The sequence below is a fragment of the Lichenostomus cassidix genome, chromosome 22 (assembly GCF_008360975.1).
Source record: "Lichenostomus cassidix isolate B80296 chromosome 22, HeHo_3.0, whole genome shotgun sequence".
In the NCBI taxonomy this organism is placed as follows: Eukaryota; Metazoa; Chordata; class Aves; order Passeriformes; family Meliphagidae; genus Lichenostomus; species Lichenostomus cassidix.
The window spans coordinates 1,610,692-1,633,140 of NC_139502.1; the positions used below are offsets into that span (position 1 = coordinate 1,610,692).

General features: G+C 53.5%; 1 protein-coding gene across 3 annotated transcripts in view; it reads right to left on the reverse strand.

The window, feature by feature from the left end:
- PEBP4 (phosphatidylethanolamine binding protein 4) overlaps nt 1-22,449 on the reverse strand; it is a 68,449-nt gene that overhangs the window by 24,389 nt on the left and 21,611 nt on the right. For all 3 annotated transcript variants that reach the window (XM_085080734.1, XM_085080731.1, XM_085080733.1), the window contains exon 4: nt 11,410-11,508. In XM_085080734.1, coding sequence (XP_084936860.1) covers nt 11,410-11,508 — 99 coding nt within the window. The remainder of the gene's footprint in view (nt 1-11,409; nt 11,509-22,449) is intronic.

Genomic DNA, 22,449 nt, shown 5'->3' on the forward strand with positions numbered 1-22,449 from the left:
GAGTTTCCAGCTCCTGCCGCCCCAAGGGAGACCCCAAAACCCCCCGAGGGTGGCACCTGGTGGTCAGCGCTTCATCTCCTGCATCCCACCAGCTCCACGCCAGCGATCCCACAGGGATCACATCCCACAGCAGCCAGGCCAGCCTGGGGACGGGAGGGAAGGTCATTTTTGGGAGTGGACATGTGGTTTTGCCACCTGGGATGCTGCAGGGCTGGCAGACAGGGGGATTCCACCCTCCCTGCCAACCTCCATCCCAGCCACGCTCCGGAAGGTTGGGCTCTGCTTCTCGCAGAGTCCCACGGCTCCGGGATGGCACGGGCGGACAGCCCGGCAGTGCCCTCTGGTGCTCCCTGTCCCCTGCCACCAGCCTGCCACCGCGCTGGGGTCACCACGGCCCAGGGGGAGCTCTCTGGGTCACCCCCGCGGGGCTGCTCCGTCCAGGGCAGTGCCCAGCAGGGCAAGGGACATCGGGAACCTTCTCCTGGCAGGACCTGTGGGCCCCAGCAGCATCCCCACCCCGGAGAGGGCATCCCGAGAGCGGGGGGCACATCCTGCCGCGGCCGGGGGGTGCCGTGGGTGTGCGGGGAAGGGGGGAGGACGGGGAGGGATTTCTTTTTCCGAGCGAAGGTGGGTGGCGTGCGGGGATGCCAGCTGGCGATGGGCTCTATTTCTACTGACAAGGCTTTACCCTGTAGGTGTGAGGAATTCCAATTAAATATTCAGCCTATTTGTCTGTGTGTGGGAGAGGGTTTGCTGTGCAGGAGGAAAGCCTCACATTCAGCGCCGGAGCTAACCATTAAGGGAGAAATTAGCTCAGTTCATCAAGGGAAGCCAGCGGAGGGTTTTCCCTCGCTCTCCTACCTTGTTCCATCCCTCTCGCTCGGAAGCAGCGGGGAGCGAACCCGGCGCGTTTGGCAGGGGAGAGCCGAGCCAGGAACACATCCCAGCTCGGGAAAAGTGATTTTTCCCTAAGCCTAGGGGGATACGAGCCCGGCTCAACACCCCAGAGGCTGCCGAGTTGAGATCGAAGGGTCGGCCGAGGGGTTGGGGCGCGGCGGATTTAATTGCTCTCGCATTTAGCGGCCACCTCCTCCCCGAGTCGTTCGGGAGACGCTAATTAATCACCGCGAGGCGAAAGCTCTCGCTTCCAGATGATCTTTGCAAGGTGGGAATGCCCCGGGAGAGTCGATGGCTTATCGATGAGGGGCCCTTTGAGCCGGGACGGGATCGATGGGGCGGCAACGATCGTCCCTTCCCACCCCCGCGGGTTTGGGGTCGGGATAAGGCAGCTGTGGAGGGTGGAAAATCCCTCAGGAATACAGCCAGGCCTTCGGCTGGGGGAGAGATTGGGGTGAAAAATGGCATTTTGGTACCCTGAGCATCACAGGATGCGGCAGGATGGGATCCTGCGCTGGGGGAGTTTGGGGGAGAAGTGTGCTTCCAAAAAAAAAAAAGGGAAAAAAAAAAAAAAAGCCACCATGGAGCTGATTTCACCATTTTCTGGAGTTTGACGTGTTTTTGCCCTTTTGAAATAACTTTCCATCTCAGAATACCCAAATTTTAAATAGAACCTAAAGTGACGAGAATAAAAAAAAAAAAAAAAAAAAAAAAAGAAAGATGACTTTTTCACGAAACCACAAACGATATCCTGTTTTCCTGCTCTGTTTTGGGGAAGAGAAGTTGTTCCTGACGGGAATGAAGCCACAATTTCCTCCTCCTGAGGGAAGGCAAACTTCTGGGCTCCCCCAGGTGAGGGGCACTGGTGGGGACTGCGACCCCATTCTCCACATTTTAAATAAAAAAACCACCTGGAAGTCGAAGCCAAACATTTTTGGAGGAGGATGATGGTGATGGGTTGCTGTAGGAGAGTGGACATGGGACATTTAGGGGATGCCAATGCTGCTCTGTCCCCTCGGCTGATCAAACCAGACCAGATACTTGACCCCACTGGGAGGAGAAACTGGTTTTAAACCGCTTAAAATCCCGGGAATTTCAGGCAGGAAAATGGATACTTTGGGCAAACTCCAGCCCTGCTGCCTCCAGACCCAGACTGGGGTCTGTCCTCCCACCGCTGGGACACTGTCACCGGTGACTTTCCTGCTGCATCCAGGGACATCCTGATCCACTCCAAGGACCTTCCAAGAGTCATTGGGAAGGAAAAGCCTTGCCTCGATCCCATGGGATGCTGTCCCTGCCATGCTGAGTTTCCCTACATCCTCCCCTACTCAGGAATGGGTTTCCCTATCCCCTTCCTGGACTGCAGAGGGAAGGAATAAGTTTTCCTACACGGGATGAAGGATGAGCTTTCCTACCCTCTTCCCCATGCATGGAAGGCAGGGATGAGCTTCCTACCCTTCCCCATCCGCAGGGATGAGTTTCCTACCTTTCCCCATCTTCAGGGATGAGTTTCCTACTCTTCCCCATCCGCAGGGATGAGTTTCCTACCCTTCCCCGTCCACAGGGATGAGTTTCCTACTCTTCCCCATCCACAGGGATGAGTTTTCCTACCCTTCCCCATCCACAGGGATGAGTTTCCTACCTCTGCCAGGCACAGCATGCAGAAATCTTATGGAGTTCCTTATCCATCCCAAATCCTGACAGTTTTATGGGACGCAAAACACCTTTTTGGGGCACAAAACACCTTTTTGGGGCCGAGCACCCCACGGAGGAGCAGCACCCCTCAAGGACCAACCCCGCATCCTCCTCATCCCGCGGGATCACCCCTCCAAACCCCCCGATCACACACAGTTCCTTCCCTTTCCTCCAAAAATCCAAACCCGGGGACTCCATAGCAACCCGCAGCTCCCGGGGTCTGACTCCAGCGCTTCGCTCGGCGCTGTCACTTCGTTTCAGGCTACCCCCGGGTAGGTGTGAGGAACTCCAATTAAGCATTCCGCTGGCTCCCTGTGTGGGGGGACAGGCTCTGCTGTGGAGGAGGGAAGCCTCGGCGGTGACTAATCGCTCAGACACCGGGTGTCTGTGGCACCAGGGGAGGGCAGGCAGAGGGTTTTCCTTCGCCGTGCAGCTGCCTCTGCATTCCCTTTTCGGGAGATATTGCGGCTCCCCGCCGGGCTCGGGGGCTCCCGGGCGGAAGTTGGAAAGATCCCAAGCATCTTTCCGGCGTGGCTGGGGCTCCGCGGCGATGCTGCTGCTGCCGCTGCTGCTGCGGATCTCAGCGCTGCCGCAGCTTTTGCTGCTCTCCCTTGCACAGCCCCGGGGCAAATTTTGCAGAGGAAAATCACATTTATGGGGTTTTGAGGCGGCTGTCGCTGGGGGGGCGGGGGGTGGTTTCGTGCCCTTTGGATGAGCGTCCCGAAATTTGGGCGACACGATCAATCTGGCCCTTGAGTGGGGAGCGGAGCAGAGTTTCCCACCCTCGGCCGCGAGTCCAGCCCTGGCAGAGCTGCTCCAACCTGACCTCTCCGAGATCATCCCATCGCTTCCCACATCCTCCCCTTCCCTCTGGAGAAAGCCCAGCTCCATCGGGATGAGGCACAGCACACTCACAGGGCTCCAAGCACCCCAAAACTGCCCGCCTCGCCCGCAGCCAGCACGTTTTTGGCGCTGTGGCACCAACTCCCCGGGGGATGGTGGCCGAGGGTGACACGGGGGTGATCCCAGCCTGGCGACACTGCCCCGCTCTGTGGGGACACCGAGGCTCTTCCGCAGCCTTTCCAAGAGGCTGGAGGAACCAGGGCAAGAGGCGGCAGCGGGACCGGCCCAGCCGGCGGCTTCGCCCCCGCTCCCCGGGGAGGCGAGAAGGGGGCCGGCGGCCGCCCCCCGCCACCGCCGTGGGCAGCGGCAGGATGTGCTGTCCCTCCCCTGCACTTCCCAGCGAGCACTTTACATAACTTCTGCTGCTTAGTCACAGCTTCGACTCTTTTTTTTTTTTTTCTCATTCCCTTTCCTTTTTTTTTTTTTTTTTTTTTTTTTTTTTGGAGCGATTTTCTCAGCCGCATCAGAGCGCGAGTCATTTCGGCAAGGGAAGTCCCTTCCTTTCTTCCGTTCCCTTGGTAACTGCACAAATTTGCTCTTCAAATGATTCATGACCGGGGTGCTGTAGGAGTTCCCTCCTCCAACACAAATCGCTCCCACACAACCACACATGCCCGATTAATCATTGATCAGTGTCTCTTCCGCGAGGCACGCCAAGCCCCGCCGCTCCCCTCTGGCCACCGGATGCTCCCGAGGTCCCTGGATGCTCACGAGTGTCACCAAACAGGCGACACAGGCTGGAGTTTGTAAGAAATCCCATCCCCGGACAGGCTGGATAGGCTATAAATGAAATATTCCCGAGGTTGCAGGCAGGAATATTACATATAAATGAAATATTCCCGAGGTGGGGCAGGTTGGTGACAGGAGCAGAGTGCTCCCCATGGACCAGGGATGGAATCAAAGCTCGGCGCTGGCTGGCAGTGATGGATAAACCCTCCCTGAAGTCCCGATTGCATCAGAACTGCTTTATTCACCACCTGATTTTTGTTTGCATCCCAAACTTCTTTAGATTAAACAAACAGGGGGAAAACTGGAGGGCTGTGGGGTCACCCCCACCATGACCAGATTGGAAGGACAGAGCCCAACAGCAGGAAAAAAAACATAAAAGAGCTTTAAAAGAGACAAAAAAGTGCTTTTTGGACCCATGGTGAGCCAAATGTCGCAGGGCTGAGCATCGTCCCAGGCCTTCCTCACACACCTGAGCTGCACAGGGAAGCAGATTGGGATGGAACTGGGAGCCAGCGAGGCCTTGGCTGCCAGGAATACCTCGGCTGGAAAATAAAATTAATCTGCGAAATCTCTCCCTGCCGTTTTTGGTAGGTTTTATCTGATTTATTCTCTCCTCGTTAAGAGGAGCTAATTAACAAACCATCGTTTAAATAAACAGCAGCCAGAGTGTTTGCAACCTCGGCTTTATTGAATTGTGACAAATTAGTAGCCTCTGCATGTTAAATTAAACAGAAGCATTGAGGGAACAAAACCTGAATTCCCATCAGGATAACGATCCCTAACACAGAGCAGAGGGAGCAGCTCCTGGGGCAGCGTGACAACCGCGTGGAAAAATCCCAAATAACCCCAGAGCCAGGCGGGTTTGTGGGTGCTGAACTGTGGCTTCACCCTAAATCCATCCCTGGGGAATAGCAGGGTCAGGATCACCATCGGGACGAGGCTGGGATGTGGATAAATGCCAGCAGCTCGCGGGAGCCTCTCGGAGCCGCGGTGATCACCTGGCTGATCGCGGATCCTTGGCACTATAATGATAATAATCCCATAAAGCACATCTGTCATCCCGCGGCTCCCGGGGCTGGGAGGAGGGAGCAGCATTCCTGGGGGATGAAGCCGTGTGTCCCAAGCCAGCCCTGCCCTCCCCAGGAGGAAAGAAGATTTTGGGATACTTCTCCCCTTTTTCCTGCCCCCAAAAGGTGCAGCTGACCTGCTCTGTCCTCCCTGTCTGTTCTGCATGCCGGCTGTGGGATGGACATTCCCAAAACACGGTGCAGCCATCGCTAAACCCCTGGGTGCTTCCAGCAGGAATTGCTCAGTGGCAGCTCTCTCCAGAGGCCTTGGCAGTGTAATTACCTGGGAGCGTTAATTACACTCCAGGGGAGTGTAAAGCCGAGCAGGGAGCAGCTCCTGCAGGGTGGGAATGCTGGGATTTGTGGGGATGCAGCAGTGGGATCAACCCTCTGGCACCCCAGGAGTGACAGAATCATGGAATTATGGAATTGTTTGGGTTGGAAAAACCTTCTAAGATCAGCGAGTCCAACCACTCCTCCAGAACTGCCAGGGCCACCACCAAGCCATGTCCCCAAGTGCCACATCCCCACAGCCAGCAATCCCTACTGGAACAGTGACTCCACCACTGCCTTGGGTGCTGGACAACCTTTCCAGAAGAAATTTTCCCAATGTCCAACCTAAACCTCTCCTGGCACAGCTTTTGTCCTCTCACTGTGACCTGCGAGAAGAAACTGACCCCAAGCTCCTTTCAGGCACGGAATCTCCCTTCACACGTTTTTCAGGATGAGAAATTAATAGAATTTTGGAATGTTTTGGGTTGAAAGGGACCTTAAAGCTTATCCAGTTCCACCAACTTTCATGAGCAGGATATCTTTCACTATCTCAGGTGACTCCAAGCTTCATCCAGCCTGGCCTTGGACACTTCCAGGGATCCAGGGGCAGCCACAGCTCCTCTGGGAATTCCATCCCAGCCCCTCAGCACCCTCACAGGGAAGAATTCCTCCCATAGAATCTTGGAGCCCAAAGAAAACTTCCCCTGAGCAGCAGCCTCTTTGCTTATTTTGGATTTTTTTTCTTAGGTTTTTTTGATTTCTTTTATTAATAAAGGCTTCATTAACGAGCAGCGACAGAAACTCACACCAGGGAACTGAGTATTCCAAGGAGCCAAGTCATCAATTAAACCAACATTTCCCTCTGTTCTTTCCCTTTCAAACCCTCGGTTTCATCACCAAAAAGGGGAGCTGAGAGGTCTCCAGCGAGGAGGAACAATACCAGGGCATCAACTCCTACATCTGCCCCTCTGCCTCCCGGTGAGGCTGGGATTGGTGATCCCACAATTCCATGGATCCATGGGAATCATGGATAATCACGGATGGCACAGGCAGGGAAAGCTGCCCCAGCACTCCAGCACCTCCCAAAATTTGGAACCCTCCCACCTGCAGGGTACCCAAAAGCTGATTTTTTTGCCCTCTAGCATCAATTAATGATTAAAAATCATTCCCGGCCCTGATGAGGTTTTGCTCCTGCTGGGATGCCAAGTGCGCCTGGACCGGGAGTGCTCTGCAAAAGTGTCCCCAAGGTGTCCCTACAGCCCTTCACCCAGCAGCCGAGGAGCAGGAATGGCAGCAGCCAGCAACTAACAGCTGATCACTCTGATTTTTGATAAATCCAAGCATTCTGGATAAGCTGGAGCCGCGCTATGCGCTGCAGAGGAAAAGTTTCCTGCAGAGCACATGTCCCTTTGGGATGGGGACAGGGACAGGGGACAGTGCCACGGGCACGGGCGAGCAGCCTGTCCCCCGCAGCTCCATTTCCATCCTTTCCTCGTGCAAAAACCCCATAATTTTTAAGGTTAATAAAGCCCTTGTTTGCTTAAGACAGCACCTGTTTCTATGGTGACACTTCAACCCGGAGCCTGTTTATCCACGGCGACGCCGAGCGCGGTGACAAACGCGGTGACAAACGTGCGGATGGCACGGGGAAGGCCAGCGGTGCTGCCGGGACGTCTGGGGACAGCGATGCCACCATCCCTGGGCACCCAAATGTGCCACTCCCCATCCCTCAGCACCCCAATCTGTCCCACAGAGCCACCAGAGGGGTTGGAGCCACAGCGGGGGGAAAAACCAGGATGGGCCATGGGTGGGAAAAACATGCCATTCCTTCAAAACCATTGGATGCAATTCCCAAATCCAACTCAACCCCAGGGTTGAGCACGGCAGCTCCGTGCCTCAGTTTCCCCAATTCCGTGTCCCGGGAAGGGGCTGGTGGCTGATCCAAGCTGTGCCGGCGGTGGCAGAGCCCGGCGGGTCCCGCTCGGCTCCAGCCTGGCGCAGGATTTCTCCCGGCTGGCAGAACCCGTTTCCATAACGACTTTCTGTTACAAACATATTTTGATAAAAATAAAGTTAAAGCGGCGAGGCTTTAGTGGAGTACAAATTCGCTGCTCTCGCCCTCCCCCTTCCTCCTCCCCGAGGAGGGGGAATAAAGACGGAAAGCTTTCCATTTGAAGGGCAGTATTTTCTCCCTTCTTTTTCTTTCCCCCCACTGAATACAAAATGGAAAACCTTGTTTACCGGGAATTCTCTGTAAACCGGTTCTGACTCTGCCTGGTTACCTGATGCTCTACAGTATGTACAGGATAATGTGATAAATTCATTTCCAATTCACTGCATTATCCTTTGAATATTTTAATGACTCATTGAATGGAGTAAAAAAAAAAAAAGGCAAAAAAAAAAAAAAGCTATTTCAAATGAACAATTATGCTGCATTAGAGTAAAGGCTGATTATATTTAAACACTGCTTCCATGGATAACGGGACATATCGACCTCCGCCTATAAGAGCTAATTTGGCTCTTATCTCTAAATAATTTTACACTGCAAATTACCATGAAAACCTAAAGGGCTTTAAAAACATTCATCAAAAGATATTATTCCACTTTGTAGCAACATTTTTATTTAAATTATTTTGAACAGGAGTGAAAGCATCTCTCGTGTTTGACAATCGGAGCGGCGGCGGAGCAGCGGCTGATAAGGAATGGCGAGCGGCGCCGAGGGGCTGGGATGTTCCATCCCGAAATCCCACCTGGGAGAGGAAAAATCCCGAGCCAAACCCCAAACTTGGTGGCGTGCCAAAGTACTGCAGCACCCAGGAGTGGCATTTAGTGCTGCCGGAGCTGCTTGCCTCCGAACCGGGGGGTGGCAAAGCCGGGGTGATGCCGGAGGGATGCCAGGGCGAGGCGCGAGTGGTGCCGGGGGGAGGCTGGGGTGGAACCCGGGGGATACCAGGGGGATGCTGGGGGGATACCCAGGGGATGCTGGGGGATACCTAAATGGTACTGGAGTGGTACCCAAGTGATGCTGGGGGAAGCTGGGGGGATGCTGGGATGGTACCCAAGGGATTTTGGGGGATGCTGGGAGGATGCTGGGGTGATACCCGAGGGATGCTGAGGGATACCTAAATGATGTTGGGGGGATGCTGGGGTGGTACCCAAGCAATGCTGGGGAGATACCCAAGGGATGCTGGGGGGATACCTAAATGGTACTGGGGGATGCTGGGATGGTACCCAAGGGATTTTGGGAGGGATGCTGGAGGGATGCCATGGAAACAACCCAGGGATGCTGGGGGGATGCCAGGGCCAAACCTAAGTGATACTGGGGTGATACTCAAGGCAATACCCAAGGGATGCTGGGGGGATGCCAGGGTGATACCCAAGGGATGTTGGGGTGATACTGGGAGATGCTGGGAGATACTTGGATGATACCTAAGCCATACTGGGTAATATTGGGGTGATGCTGGGTGATACTGGGAGATGCTGGGCTGATACTGGGAGATGCTGGGTGATGCTGGTTGATACTGGGAGATGCTGAGGTGATACCCAAGGGATGCTGGGTGATACTGGAGTGATACCGAAGGGATTCTGGTTGATGCTGGGTGATACTGGGAGATGCTGGGGTGGTACCCAAAGGATGCTGGGTGATACTGGGGTGATACCCAAGGGATGCTAGAGGATACTGGAGTGATACCCAAGGGATGCTGGGCGATGCTGGGAGATGCTGGGGTGACGCTGGGTGACACCAGGGTGACACAAGCACAGCTGGGTGGTGCAGGGTGACACTGAGTGATACCCAAGCACTGCTGGGCCATACTGGAGTGACGCTGAGGTGACGCTGGGTGACACCAGGGTGACACCAGGGCAGCAGCAGACACGGGGGCTCCGCCAGCCCCCCCAGCACGGCGCCGGCCGCCCCGTCCCTCCCGGAGAAAGGCACTTGCAGCCCCTCTCTGCACCAAAGCAACAGAAGGTGTCATGTAAAGCCTACACGGTTATTTTAGAGCCAGTGTGCAAATAAGCCTGTCAGCTGAAGCTCCGCCGAGCCAAGACTCCCAGATCCCCCCAAAGATCTGCATCTCAACGAGACACCATGTGGCTGAGCCCGCCGGCTCCCCACCCGGATCTGGGGCTGGGGGATCGGGAAAACTCCGTCTCCAGCCCCAGCTGGACACCCCAAATCCACCTCACTGCACCCCTGGCCACAGGGAGTGACCCGAGGTGGTTTTGTCCCCGTGCCCTGCTGGGATGGGGCTGATTTTTGGCGGTTTATTGTGAATTTGTGGGATTTTGGGGATTTATGCGCGTTTCTGTCTGTGTGTAGAGGAGAGATACACATACACACACCCACGGGAGATAGATGGGTTATATTTATCCCATCATTATAGGGATCATATCAATATATACGTTTTATATAGAATGTGGCATGGAATCAGGGAGGATCTCACGTTGGAAAGGACCATCAGGAGCATCGAGGCCAAATCCCTGCTCGGATATGTGTTTATATTTATATTTATCTCCTGATAAGAAAGCTTGAGGAATAGTTGGGGCTGGGATCAGGGAAAACCCTTCCCCTTCCCAAAAACCTCATTTTTCCACCCTCCTGCCAGGCCTGACACAGAATTTTTGACCTTTTTGACAAACTGCATCGCCCAAACACCAGGGGAATAAAACCCACCTTCCATTCACGCCGGAGGTTTTAATCCCACATTACCCTTTTTTGCTGAAAGGATTTTATACTCCCAATGAAAAATTTTTTAAAAAAAGGAAACCCACAATAATTAGCAAGAGGGAACAGCTCCGAAGGATCTGTGTACAGAAGGAAACACAGGAGCCTGGGCTCCTTTGCGTTTGGTAAATATTAAAATTAATGAGAGACTTTCAGGACCCTGTTGTTAGAAATGCAGAAGGGTTTCTGTGAAGGATTAAAACACAAAACAACACGGAAAAAAAATTACCCAAGCCCTGTACACAAATTCCCGCAATTATTCCTGACGCTTCCTATTTTTCAGCCAATTATGGAATTCATGGAAAGTATTAATATCCCGTTTTAATTTGCTTAATATGCCCATTAACAATAAAAAGTCTAATTAAGGTATCTGTACAAAGAGCCCTCAGCAGTAATTTCAGAGAATAATAGTGGAGAACGACACGATATTTCTTGTTAAATGCACGCTGCAAATTAATTGATATCTTAATTAGGCTTTAGTACCCAGATTATCAGTTAGATTGATTCAGGGCTGCAACATCTCGTTTTTTTAAGAGATAAAAGCAAGCAGGAGGGGAACAAAATATTTTCCAAAATATTTCTGGGACCAAATCCACGACACGCCGGGACAGGGAGAAGGACTCATCCCATGGACACAGAGCTGGGAAAAATTCACCCCAAACCCATTTTTCTCCCCGAATTCAAGCCATTTTCAACCCAACGAAATTAAAAGCCGGAAAGGGAATTCAGATTTGCACCAAACCCACTTTTTTAGCCACAAAACCCAACCGGCAGCAGGAGCTGTTTGGAAGGACGCGTTGTCTCCGCAGAGAAAACCGGTGGTGGGGAGTTGGCAAAGTGGGAATTTTTTCTTTTTCTCCCAGCATTTCCTTAGGAGAAGGAGGGGGAAAAAACCACCAAAAAAAAAAAAAAAACCCAAGCAGCAATATTTTTGGACCAGCCTGGCTCTATATAGCCTGAGGAAGCACTTCCCTACCTACACGCCCGGCACCATTTACATTTCCCTGGCAAACGTCCTCCGGGATTTCTCCGGCAGGAATTTGCATCCCATGGGAATCCAAACCGCCTGGATTGTTGGGAATGACCCCGACGGATGGCTGGAGGCCGGGAGGGACTCACCTTGATGTCGGTGACCAGCCAGTGCCTCCAGAAGCGGTGGATGGGGTTGGCTCTGTTGGGAGCGTCGGCGTCCACCATGATCAGGACGTATTTCCTGTTCTGCAAGAGAGGACAGGGGGAACGCTGTGGGGTGACGGCAAGAAGCCCCAAAATCCCGATTTTTCCGCTCTTTCCCACTCAGGTGGGCTTTGAGGGTTGCATCACCCTGGAGGGGAGTGAGGAATGAGCACCAGGAGAGGCTGCAAACATGCTGGGGATGAGTCAATCCTAAATCTTTCCAGAGGGAAAATGTGGGTTCTGCCTTCTCCAAAGAAAAGGAGAATTCCCTCTCTTTCCAGCCACCTCTAACCACATCCCCTGAGGCTCAGGATGCAGCACCTGGGATGTTTTTGGGATTCAGTGGTGGCTGTGGACGAGCTGAGTGCCCCATTCCCCCGTGAGGAGCCAAACTCTACCCCACGCATCCCAAATAAACCAAAAGATATTCCCAGGATGCTGAGGGAAGCATCACTTGGGTACCAGGTACCACTCCTGCGTGATGGAATTGGGCAAGGAGAGCTGGGATTTATGGATAAAATTCCTTTATCCCCCAGGAAAACCCCACAGCCCACCAAGCACCCAGAAGCGCCACCAGCGTGGATATTTTGGTCTGTCGAGGTTGGAAGTGACCTCTGGAGGGAAAACCTGCTGATCTCCCGGGATTTGGCAGCGCCTCAGGCACCAGATTATCCCGCAAGCAGCCGGATTAAGGGATCTATATCCGAATGAAAGCTCCAGGTGCGTCTGTCAGGGTGCCAGCGGCACCAAGCTCAGCTCCGGCCATGCCAGGGTTGGGTTTTCACAAACAGCCCAGCCATCCAGCCCTTCAATTCCCGCTGCAATTGGCGCCTGCAGCCCCTTGGGAAACCAGCAGGGATTTGCTCGGCGAGGTTTTGGGGTTGACTCAATGTTTTTGCTCTGTTTCCCAACCTCTGGTTGGGGTTAATGGGGCAAACAAAGCCTGGGGCTTTGCCATAACCACAGACCCCCTGTGCCTCCTTCCCTTGACATCCCACACATCCCCTAAACCTCTTGAAGAACCATTTTTAACCAGAAAAATGCAGATTTTGACCCATTTGGCCTACAGCTTGCAGCAGCTGCAGAGAAAATCCCAAACCCCTGCAACCTCCCCACCCCGGGGCACAGCCACCCCGCTGCCTCATTCCCTAAATCCCATCCTGGCACCATCCAGAGCGGGGGAATTACATCAACCCCCAGATGTGAGCGTGGGAAAAGGGACAGCGCTGGCGTCACCACGTGAGGCTGAAGGTCAGGACCTCGAGGCTGAGCCGCCACCTCCCTCCCCACCACTCTGCCAGCTGCATCCCGAAGGGGGGAGAAAAAAAAAAAAAGCAGCAAAATTCCTTACGGCGAATGGAAGGAGGAGGAGGAGGAGGAGGAGGAGGAGGAGGAGGAGGAGAGGGGAGGGGGAGAAGAAGCCCGACAACCCAAAAACCCTGCGCTGGAAGTGTGAAGGAATTTGAGCTCTAACTTTGGGGAGCTCGGCGTTTCTGAATCTCTCGGCTCCGCTCGGAGCCCAGCTGGTGGGAACAGAACGTGTAGTCATGGGACTGTCATCGTGTGCTGTCCAGGTTAACATGTAGCATTTCTATTACTATTAACAGACTTTCTGCTCCTCACTCCATCTGTTCTTCGAAATAATTGCAGTTGTACAGACCATGCCTTCGCTCCAGGCAGGCTCTGGGGAGAGGATAGTGCTTTTATGCAAAAAAAAAAAAAAAAAATTAAAAAAAAAAAAAGGAAAAAAAATAGGGGAAAAAAAAAGTGTTAAAAAATAACAGCAAACACGAGAATAGAGTGCAAGTGAAGCTAACAGCAGGCTGGGAATTGGGGACAGATTGTGGCCTAGAAAGGTGACAGCGCACAGGGCTGGGGGCCGGCAGGGCCAGACCCCCGTGGGGACAGCACTTGGGGTCAGCGCCCCGAGCCGCAGTGGCCCCGCGGATTTTTCTCTCTCCTCACCTGCCGGCAGCCCTAAGAGCCACAATCCCTCACCTTCCACCTAAAGATAGCAAAGCCCGAGCCGAGCCGAGCTAATCCCGGCTGCTCATCCCGCGCTGCTCCCGAGGCTGCACCAGCCCCCAAACCCACCCCAAACCCACCCCAAACCCACCCCAATCCCACCCCAAACCCCCTGTGCGATGCCCCCGGGCTGTGCCAGGCACCCCAAACACGGGGGAGGTGTTTCTGAACCGCTTGCGAGCCGCAGAGAGGCCCCAGTGCGGCGATTTTCGGGGTTTTTAATGCCGAAATCCCTCCTCGACACAGGCTAACAGCATTAGCTGCTGTCAGGGCTGCAGACGGGAGGCAGCCCAGGGTGACACAGCTTTACGAGCATGAAGCAGCCCCGGGGATTTTGGGAGAGGAGGAAAGTGGCTTTGGATCAGAAAATTCCTCCTGTGCAGGGGAACAGGAGGAATCTCGCTGTGCAAAGGGAAGGGAGGGAGGGGGAGAGGGAAGGGAAAGACACCTTGGGTTGCTGCAGATGAAAATTTGGGGGAGCAAAACACCCCCAGAGCTTTGTCACGCGTTCCTGCTCGGCCCTGCTGGAGTGCAGGGCTCAGTGGGATGTGGTGTGGCCCAGCAGTGTCGTGGAATCATGGAATGGGTTGGGTGGGAAGGGATTTGAACCCATCCAGTGCCACCCCAGCCATGGGCAGGGACATCTTCCCCTATCCCAGGGTGATCCAGCCTGGCCTTGGACACTTCCAGGGATCCAGAGACAGCCACAGCTCCTCTGGGAATTCCATCCCAGCCAGGAATTCCTTCCCAAATCCCACCCATCCCTGCCCTCTGGCAGTGGGAAGCCATTCCCTGTGTCCTGTCCCTCCATGCCTTGTCCCCAGTCCCTCTCCAGCTCCCCTGGAACCCCTTTAGGCGCCAGAAGAGGCTCTGAGGTGTCCCCAGATCCTTCCCTTCTCCCAGCTGACATGTGACACCAACCGGGTCACCCTTCCAAAGCCACCCTTCCCCATTTCCTCGCCCCAAGACACTTTAAAATCAACATTTGACCACTGCCAGGAGCTGCCGCCATCCCAAGGACTCAAACCCATGTCTCCACTCCCACCTTTGCCCCCAAATCCCTGGGAAAGAGCATCCTGCCCCGCTCCTCCACCCCACACGGAGCCAGCCGAGCTGGTGGCAGGTGACAAGAGCCCTGCGTTCCACGTTTTCCCTGCTAATTGTTTCTAGAGGGGAAGAAGCAGCAGCAGCAGCAGCGAAATATTCAGTTATTCCCGCAGAAAGCATTAGCTGCTCCAATTAGGCACAGGTTTAGGAAACTTGCTCCGAGCGGGCAGGGACTTTTCCAAGAGGCAGGCAGGCAGGCAGGAGAGGGATTTTGTGCGCTGAGGATACACACGGAGCTCAACAGATCCCGCCGAGCCGGGGCTGCACAGGAATTAAAGACTTATCCAAATGAAAGCAAATAGGGTGTTAAGCGACACACATGTAGAGCGAGCGGTTTCCTTGGAAACCAGCGCACATGGAAGCGGCACACATGCAGTGCTCCGGCATTTTCGGAGCTCTGCCCTGCCAGGGATGCCCGGCTTGGGTTTGGGGAGGGAGCTGGGTGAGCCCGGGGGTGCCCGGCTTGGTGGCTCCATCCTGCTGGCAGCCGTTTCTCCAGGGCGTGGAGGAAAAACGGATTAAAAAGTGCTTTATTCTGTGAAGGGGAGATGGATGGTGCCCAGCTTTGCCGTAGGAATTCCATCCCAAAATGAAGGAATGGTGATGGGTAAAGCCACAGCGCAGTTCATGCTTCCCAAAACGGAGAATGAACAGGTTTGGATGGATCCAGTCTGGATCCTCCATCTCCCAAATCCCTCAGAGCCATTCCCTGTCCACACCCACCCAGAGTACAGGATGTTCCCTGCTCCAGCCCCTAGCCACTCCAGGGATAAGATGAAGATGCAATTCCCATTGTCACCCAGATCCTTGACAGCTCCTGAGGAATTTCGCCATGTGCCCAAGGAAATCACAGCATGGACAGGTTGTGATGGTTTCTGAGCCAAAAAACCTTTCACCTCCCTGGGAGCTACAGCCTGGCGTTGCCACAGCCTGGATTACCCTGGTGTGAAGGATTTTGGGGTGGCTGATGGCATGGGATGATCCAGGGGAGTCCCACTGTGGGGATGGGATGGGATAATGGGATGGGATAATGGGATGGGATGGGATGGGATGGGATGGGATAATGGGATGGGATAATGGGATGGGATGGGATGGGATGGGATGGGATGGGATGGGATGGGATAATGGGATGGGATAATGGGATGGGATGGGATGGGATGGGATGGGATGGGATGGGATGGGATGGGATAATGGGATGGGATGGGATGGGATAATGCGATGGGATGGATGGTGCATCCCAAGCACACAGCGCTGGAGCCAGGGAAGAGCTGGGACAAACCAGAAAACCTAAATCCATCCCAAAACAACCTTCCAGAGCAGGGCAGGAGCTCCTGGCTGAGCAGGGAGATGGGAAGGGAACCCAGAAGGCTGGGAAATGTCAACCCAGAAGGCTGGGAAATGTCACCCCAGCTCTCCTAAGGGATGCTTGGAGTGTCCATCTCATGTCCCACCAGCGCAGGAGTCGGAGGGGGAAGCACCACCAGTGCCAGCTGAGAGTTGAGATCAATCTGGGCTTTTTTCTTGGCTTGTCCCCAGTACTAAAAACTTTCTATAACAGGCACTGACTTCGCAATCCTGCTGCTGCTGCCTCGCCAGAGAGAAATTCCAGCTCCTTCCTCGGCGGCAAGGAAATTTGTTTGCGCCCGAGTTGTGTTGTGGCTTCGGGAAGGATTTCACCTCCTCGTTTTCCACCTGCGCCTCGCCACTTCCACGGGCAAAAAAAACCAGGTCAGCAAAATTAACCCTGCTCCGCAGGACTTGCCCAAGGGGACAAGTGGCACCGGCTGAAGGTTTGACCCAACTCTCCCAGGCCTGGCTCCCGCTGCCGAAGGGAACTTCATTGAATTTCCAACTGCAGCTCTCCCCATCGCTCTGCTCTCCCCTGGGGCTGGCTCACCGGGCAAATATTTATGCAGCCTAATGTCCTAATGAGGATTGATTCATCCAGGATGGTTGAGGAGTGTGTGTGTGAAAGGTCTGTTCCCAGATTAAGGGCTTGGGATGCGCTGAGGAAGGGATTGCTTGCTCTGGGAGAACAGTTTGTTTTCCCTCGTAGCGAATTGGAGCAGCTCTGCGCAATCAAAATCTGCAATGGGGGAGTTAAACACCCTACACGAGCAGGGGGAAAGTGGGATAAATCTTCCAAAGGGTCCGTGGTGCTGGAAATGCAGGAGATTGTGCCTCTGGAGCACTTCTGGGGAGAGAGGGGAGCAACAGGCTGGGATTCCTCGCTCAGAGATCCCACTGAGGGTCATGCTTTGGGTTCCCCAAATCGAGTTGTGCCTAAATCACCTTCATCCTCCTCAAGAGGAAATCACGGGGGGAATGAGGGTCACATCTCCCAGCCGGGTGAGACATCCAGGAGGGAATCAGCACCCCGAAAACCTCCAGCCGCCCCCCTTCCCCAGGAGCTGTTTATCACCACTCGAGCCTAATGAGCACCGCGCTCTCGTCCCCGGGCTGGGGACACCGCGGCTGGACTCGCTCCGCAGGCAGGGCGCCCGGGATGGACTCGGGAAGCGACACATTTGCCGAGCGGTGTGTGAGGAGGAGGAGGAGGAGGCGGCGGCGAGCGGCCGCGGTGGCAGAGCGCAGCCTTCCAGCCCAATTACTATCACGCGGGGGGACACATGGATTGGTGACATTTGACATTTTCTGCACGATATTTTGATGCAAAATGGCACCTCCGTCACAAATTATTTTCCAAAACTTGGCTCGGGTTCTGGTGGGGGTTTTTTTTAATTTTTTTTTTTTTTTTAACGGGGGAAAAAATAAAAAAAAAAATTAAAGCGTTCTACAGGCGAGCGGTCAGCGTGTGAGCAAAGGGGTTGTGGTGGCTGTGCCACCAAGTGGGAAGAAAAAGGGGGAAAATGCACCCAAAAATCCCAGGCTTTGCTCCCATAAACCCTCACGGCCCTTGGGGACACTCAAAAAGCTTTTTCCCTGCTGCCTCCTGTGATTGCTGAGATGTCCCAGCTCGGGAGCATCGGGGGGCCAAACCCCTCCTGGCAAGCCAGGGGTTCTCAGCGCTGGGAATTGCTGAACTCGGTGCTACCAGACACCTCGGAGAAGCTGAAATGACTTTAAATGCCTAAACATTTTAAAACAAACCCTGGAACAATTCAGCTCCGAACTCCTCGCCTGCTTTCTCTCCCTCCTCGCTCTCTCTCTCCCATTTTTACGGTTTCCAGAGCTGTTTTACGCCTCATTACCTGCACACTGTGAGTGATGTCTGTCGGTCCTAGAGCTGTAAATACCTTAAATCATGCTTCATTAAGAATATCTCTGGTGCTATTAAAGAGCTATAATAGACAACGAGTTAACAGATGATTAAATATGAACTCCATTTGTGTCACTCACCGCGGGCAGGAAGAGGCTTTAAGTTTTTTAAACTCGCTCTCATTATCTGGGGAAGTGGCGGGGATGGAGGGGGATGGAGGGATGCTCGCCTGGGATGAAGGGATGATGGCTGGGAGTGTGGGGATGGGGATGGAGAGGGGCTGGGGTGGGATGGAGAGAGCTGGAGTGAGATGGAGAGGGGCTGGAGTGGGATGGAGAGGGGCTGGAATGGGATGGAAAGGGCTGGAATGGGATGGAGAGGGGATGGAATGGGATGGAGAGGGGCTGGGGTGAGATGGAGAGGGGCTGGAGTGGGATGGAGAGGGGCTGGAGTGGGATGGAGAGGGGCTGGAGTGGGATGGAGAGGGGCTGGAATGGGATGGAGAGGGGCTGGAATGGGATGGAGAGGGGCTGGGGTGGGATGGAGGGATGTGAGAGTGGAAATGGAGAGGTGGGGATGGATTTTTGAACAGGATGAAAGGATGCTCACACGGAAAGGGAGGATTGGGGATGGAGGGATGCTCATGTGGAGCTGGAATGATGCTCCTGTGGAGCTGGAGGGATGGGAATGGAGGGATGGTTTGTGTGGAGATGGAGGGATTCTCACATGGGGATGGGGAAGGAGGAATGGGATGGGATGGAATGGAATGGAATGGAATGGAATGGAATGGAATGGGATGGAATGGAATGGAATGGGATGGAATGGAATGGGATGGGATGGAATGGAATGGGATGGAATGGAATGGGATGGAATAACGTTGTGGAACATGTGGAGATGGAGAGAATGGGGATGAAAACATTCTCACACGGAGATGGAGAGAGGGGGATTGAGGGATGCTCACACTGAAGTGGAGGGATGAGGATTTAGGGATGCTCACGTGGGGATGGGGGAAGGAGGAATGGAGGGATGCTGTGAATGGAATGGAATGGAATGGAATGGAATGGGATGGAATGGAATGGAATGGAGTGGAATGGAATGGAATGGAATGGAATGGAATGGAATGGAGTGGAATGGAAGAATGTTGTGGAACGTGTGGAGATGGAGAGAGGGGGATGAAAGGATTCTCACATAGAGATGAAAAGATGAGGATTTAGGAATGCTCACAAGGAAATGGAAGGATGAGGATTTAGGGATGCTCACATGGGGATGAAGAGATGAAGATTTAGGGATGCTCACATGGAAAAGGAAGGATGAGGATTCAGGGATGCTCATATGGAGATGAAGGGTCATTCCCATGGAGACAGAGGGATGCTCGCCCCAGGGATAGAGCACAGGGATGCTCCAGCACCAGGAAGGACCAGCTCCTCCACCTTGTGACTCCAGGCTGACCATCCTGGCAGCCTTTGCTTGGATTCTCCCAGCTGGTCTCTGGCAGCCAGAGATCACAAAGAAAATCCGATAAAGGAGGAGGTGGACAATGAGGAGATGCTTTGGATGGGAACCTGGAAGAAAGCTGGATGGGACTGGGGGATGCATGGATATCTGGGAAGAAGGGCTGGAGGCTGGCAGCATGGATGGAAATGAAAAAGGGATCGAGCATTGCTGGCTCTCCAACAAAAGAATAGCTCAGCGCAAACGAATTGCCAAAGTGCAAACTAAATAATAATTAATACCATTAAAATCCCATGAGCACACAAAAATACTGGGGAAAATTAAATAATGAGTGTTTTCTCCTCTTCCGGATTAGATTTTGCTCTGTGAAAAGAAAGAGCATTTTCACAAGCTCCGGCACGAGGGGAATTATCCCATTGTCACAATCCTGGCTCACATGTCCCCAAACTGGCCATGGGAGGAATGGAGCTGGGAAGGAGCTGGAGCAGCAGGAGAGCTCCTGAGGGAGCTGGAAAGGAGCTCAGCCTGGAGAAAAGGAGGCTCAGGGGGACCTTGTGGCTCTGCACAACTGCTGACAGGAGGGGACAGCCAGGGGGTCAGGCTGTGCTCCAGGGAACAGGGACAGGAGGAGAGGGAACAGCCTCAGGCTGGGCCAGGGGAGGCTCAGGGTGGACAGCAGCAGGAATTTCCTCATGGAAAGGGTGGTCAGGGATTGGAACTGCCCAGGGAGGTTTGGGGTCTCCATCCCTGCAGGTGTTCAGGGAAGGCCTGGATGTGGCACTCAGTGACAATGTGGCGATCGGGCACAGCTTGGCCTCGATGCTCGTGGAGTTCTTTCCCAGCCTCGAGGGCTTTTCCAATCCCTGACTCCGAGAGAAAATCCCAGCCCGATTCCTCACAGCGAGAACAGCGCCATAAACTCCCATCCCTAAAGCTCTCTCCCCTGCTCATTGCCCATTCCCAACACCCCCCGACCCCTCGCCAGCCCCGACCCCTCCGCAGGGACCCCCGCCCGCCCCCGAGGCCACCGCAGGGTCCCGGGGTGGCCGCGGAGCTGGCGGCCAGCGCAGCGGGGTGACGGTGACACTGCTGTCCCCAGGGCCGGCGCTGGCGGGGTCGATAATTGAATCTGAGCGCCGCGATTCCTGCGGGATTGAGTTCACTGGAAATGCCATTTCCGCGCTCTCCAAACTCCCCAGCGCCCCGAGCTCCTTATCAGCGGCCGCGGCTCCCCTCTGCTCCCTCGCCGCGACCCCGCGGCCCCCGGGTCACCCCGGGAAATTAATCCCGGAGCCCCTCGGGAGCCTCAGGCGGGGAGGGAAGAAGAGCTCTCGGCTCGTTTTGGGGGAAATTAAAGCGTTTCGGGAGAGGCTCCGTGCGGCTCTGTCCCTGGGGATGAAGCCTCAGCCACCCACGGCATCCATTTACCTGCTGGAACTCCTCCCAGCAGCTGGAATTTGGTGCTTCAGAGTTGTGAGCATCCAAAACCAGGGCCTTTCTCCCAAATATCATACATTATTTTATACATACATATATATATATATGTATATATTTAGAGTGTGTAGATATATATATATAAGTATTTCAATATACAATATATACATGTGTATATTTTCCTATGTATTTCTAGACATATTTTCATATATTCTATATGGAAGTATAGTTATATTCCACACATATTCGACATCTATTCTCTATATACTCTCTATTAATTATATATATATATATATATATATGTGATCTATATGGAAATATAGACTATATTCCGGATAGATAGAGAGATATTGGAAATACAGAGTTATTCCAAATATTACTTAGGAATAAGTAATTAGGAATAAGATTATTAGGAATAGGACCCTGCCTTGAGATCTCATTAAAAAACTGTTGAAATCTCGGAATAATGGGAGAAATCCACACCCATCTACCCCCAGAAAGTGCTTTGGGAAAACAACCAAGAACTCACCCTCCCTCCACACAAACCGCTCTTGCCAGGAACAGGAGGGAAAAGATGCTCAGCTCAGAACTTCCCTCCCCTGGTAAAATATTTAATAATAAACTCCGAGGAGAAGCCAACTGTCTCCCTTGGATGTGGTTTTCATTTGGAAGTTAATGGGAGTTTTCTTTCCAATCCAAAATAATTTTTTTTAATTTTTTTTTTTTTTTAATGCATGTTTTGTTCTGATAAATCCATGCTGTCACTGCGAATAAATCCCGAAGGGGACGGGCGCTGGGATGACACCAGTGTCACACTCCATTCCCCTCCAGCCACCCTTTCCCGAGGCTCCCCATCCCCGGCGCTCTGCTAATCGATCCCGGACAGAAAAACCGGGAAGAACATTTCGAAATCCCCCGAGAGCCGCAACGGCCGCGTTAATGCGTTAATTCCCACGATGCCTCGGCGCTTTGGGAAAAAAAAATAAAATAAAAAATAAAAAAATGGGGGAATATGAAACAAGTCCTGCAAAAAGGAACAGGGCATCATTAACGCAGCCGGATCCGTATCACAGGCTGCAGCAATTATTCCCGGGTGGAACACGGCAAGCTGTGAAGAGCTTTCATTACCAGGGGTGTTCCAGGTCCCTCACCTCTGGCCAATCTCCCGCTAAAACAGGCATTTTCCGCGCCGCGGATTCCAGCTCCATTTAAATCCGTAATTGCTCTGATTGGGGGGCATCTGGAGCGCGGGGAATTCATGACTGGGAAATCTATTAGGCAATAAGTTGGTTACTTTTAGGCACCTGGGAGGCAGCTCACCTCGGCTGCTCCCCGGGTCGGCGGGTGGCTGGAGGTGCTGATTTCCAGGGGGATGTGATCTGCCCTGGTTCCCCCGAGCCTCAATTACCTTCCCGGGTCACCAAGGGGGAATTCAATCAGGGAAGAAGCCCAAGGGATGCTGCTTCTGCCTTGGAAATGCAATTCCCTGCAGCCCACGGTGGATATCGGATGGAGTTTCATCATTCCCTAGGCCAAGCGGTGTTTGCTCTCAGGTGTGGATCAGGAATGATCCTTCCATCCCCATTTTCCTTCTCGTGTCTTTCATTCAGGACAGGAATGTTCAGTTGTGATCCCTCCATCCCTATTTCCCTTCTCCTGTATCCCTGTTTGCTACAGGGATGCTCAGGTGGGGATCAGATGTGATCCCAATTTCTCACTCTCCTGTATCCCTGTTTGGTCCAGGG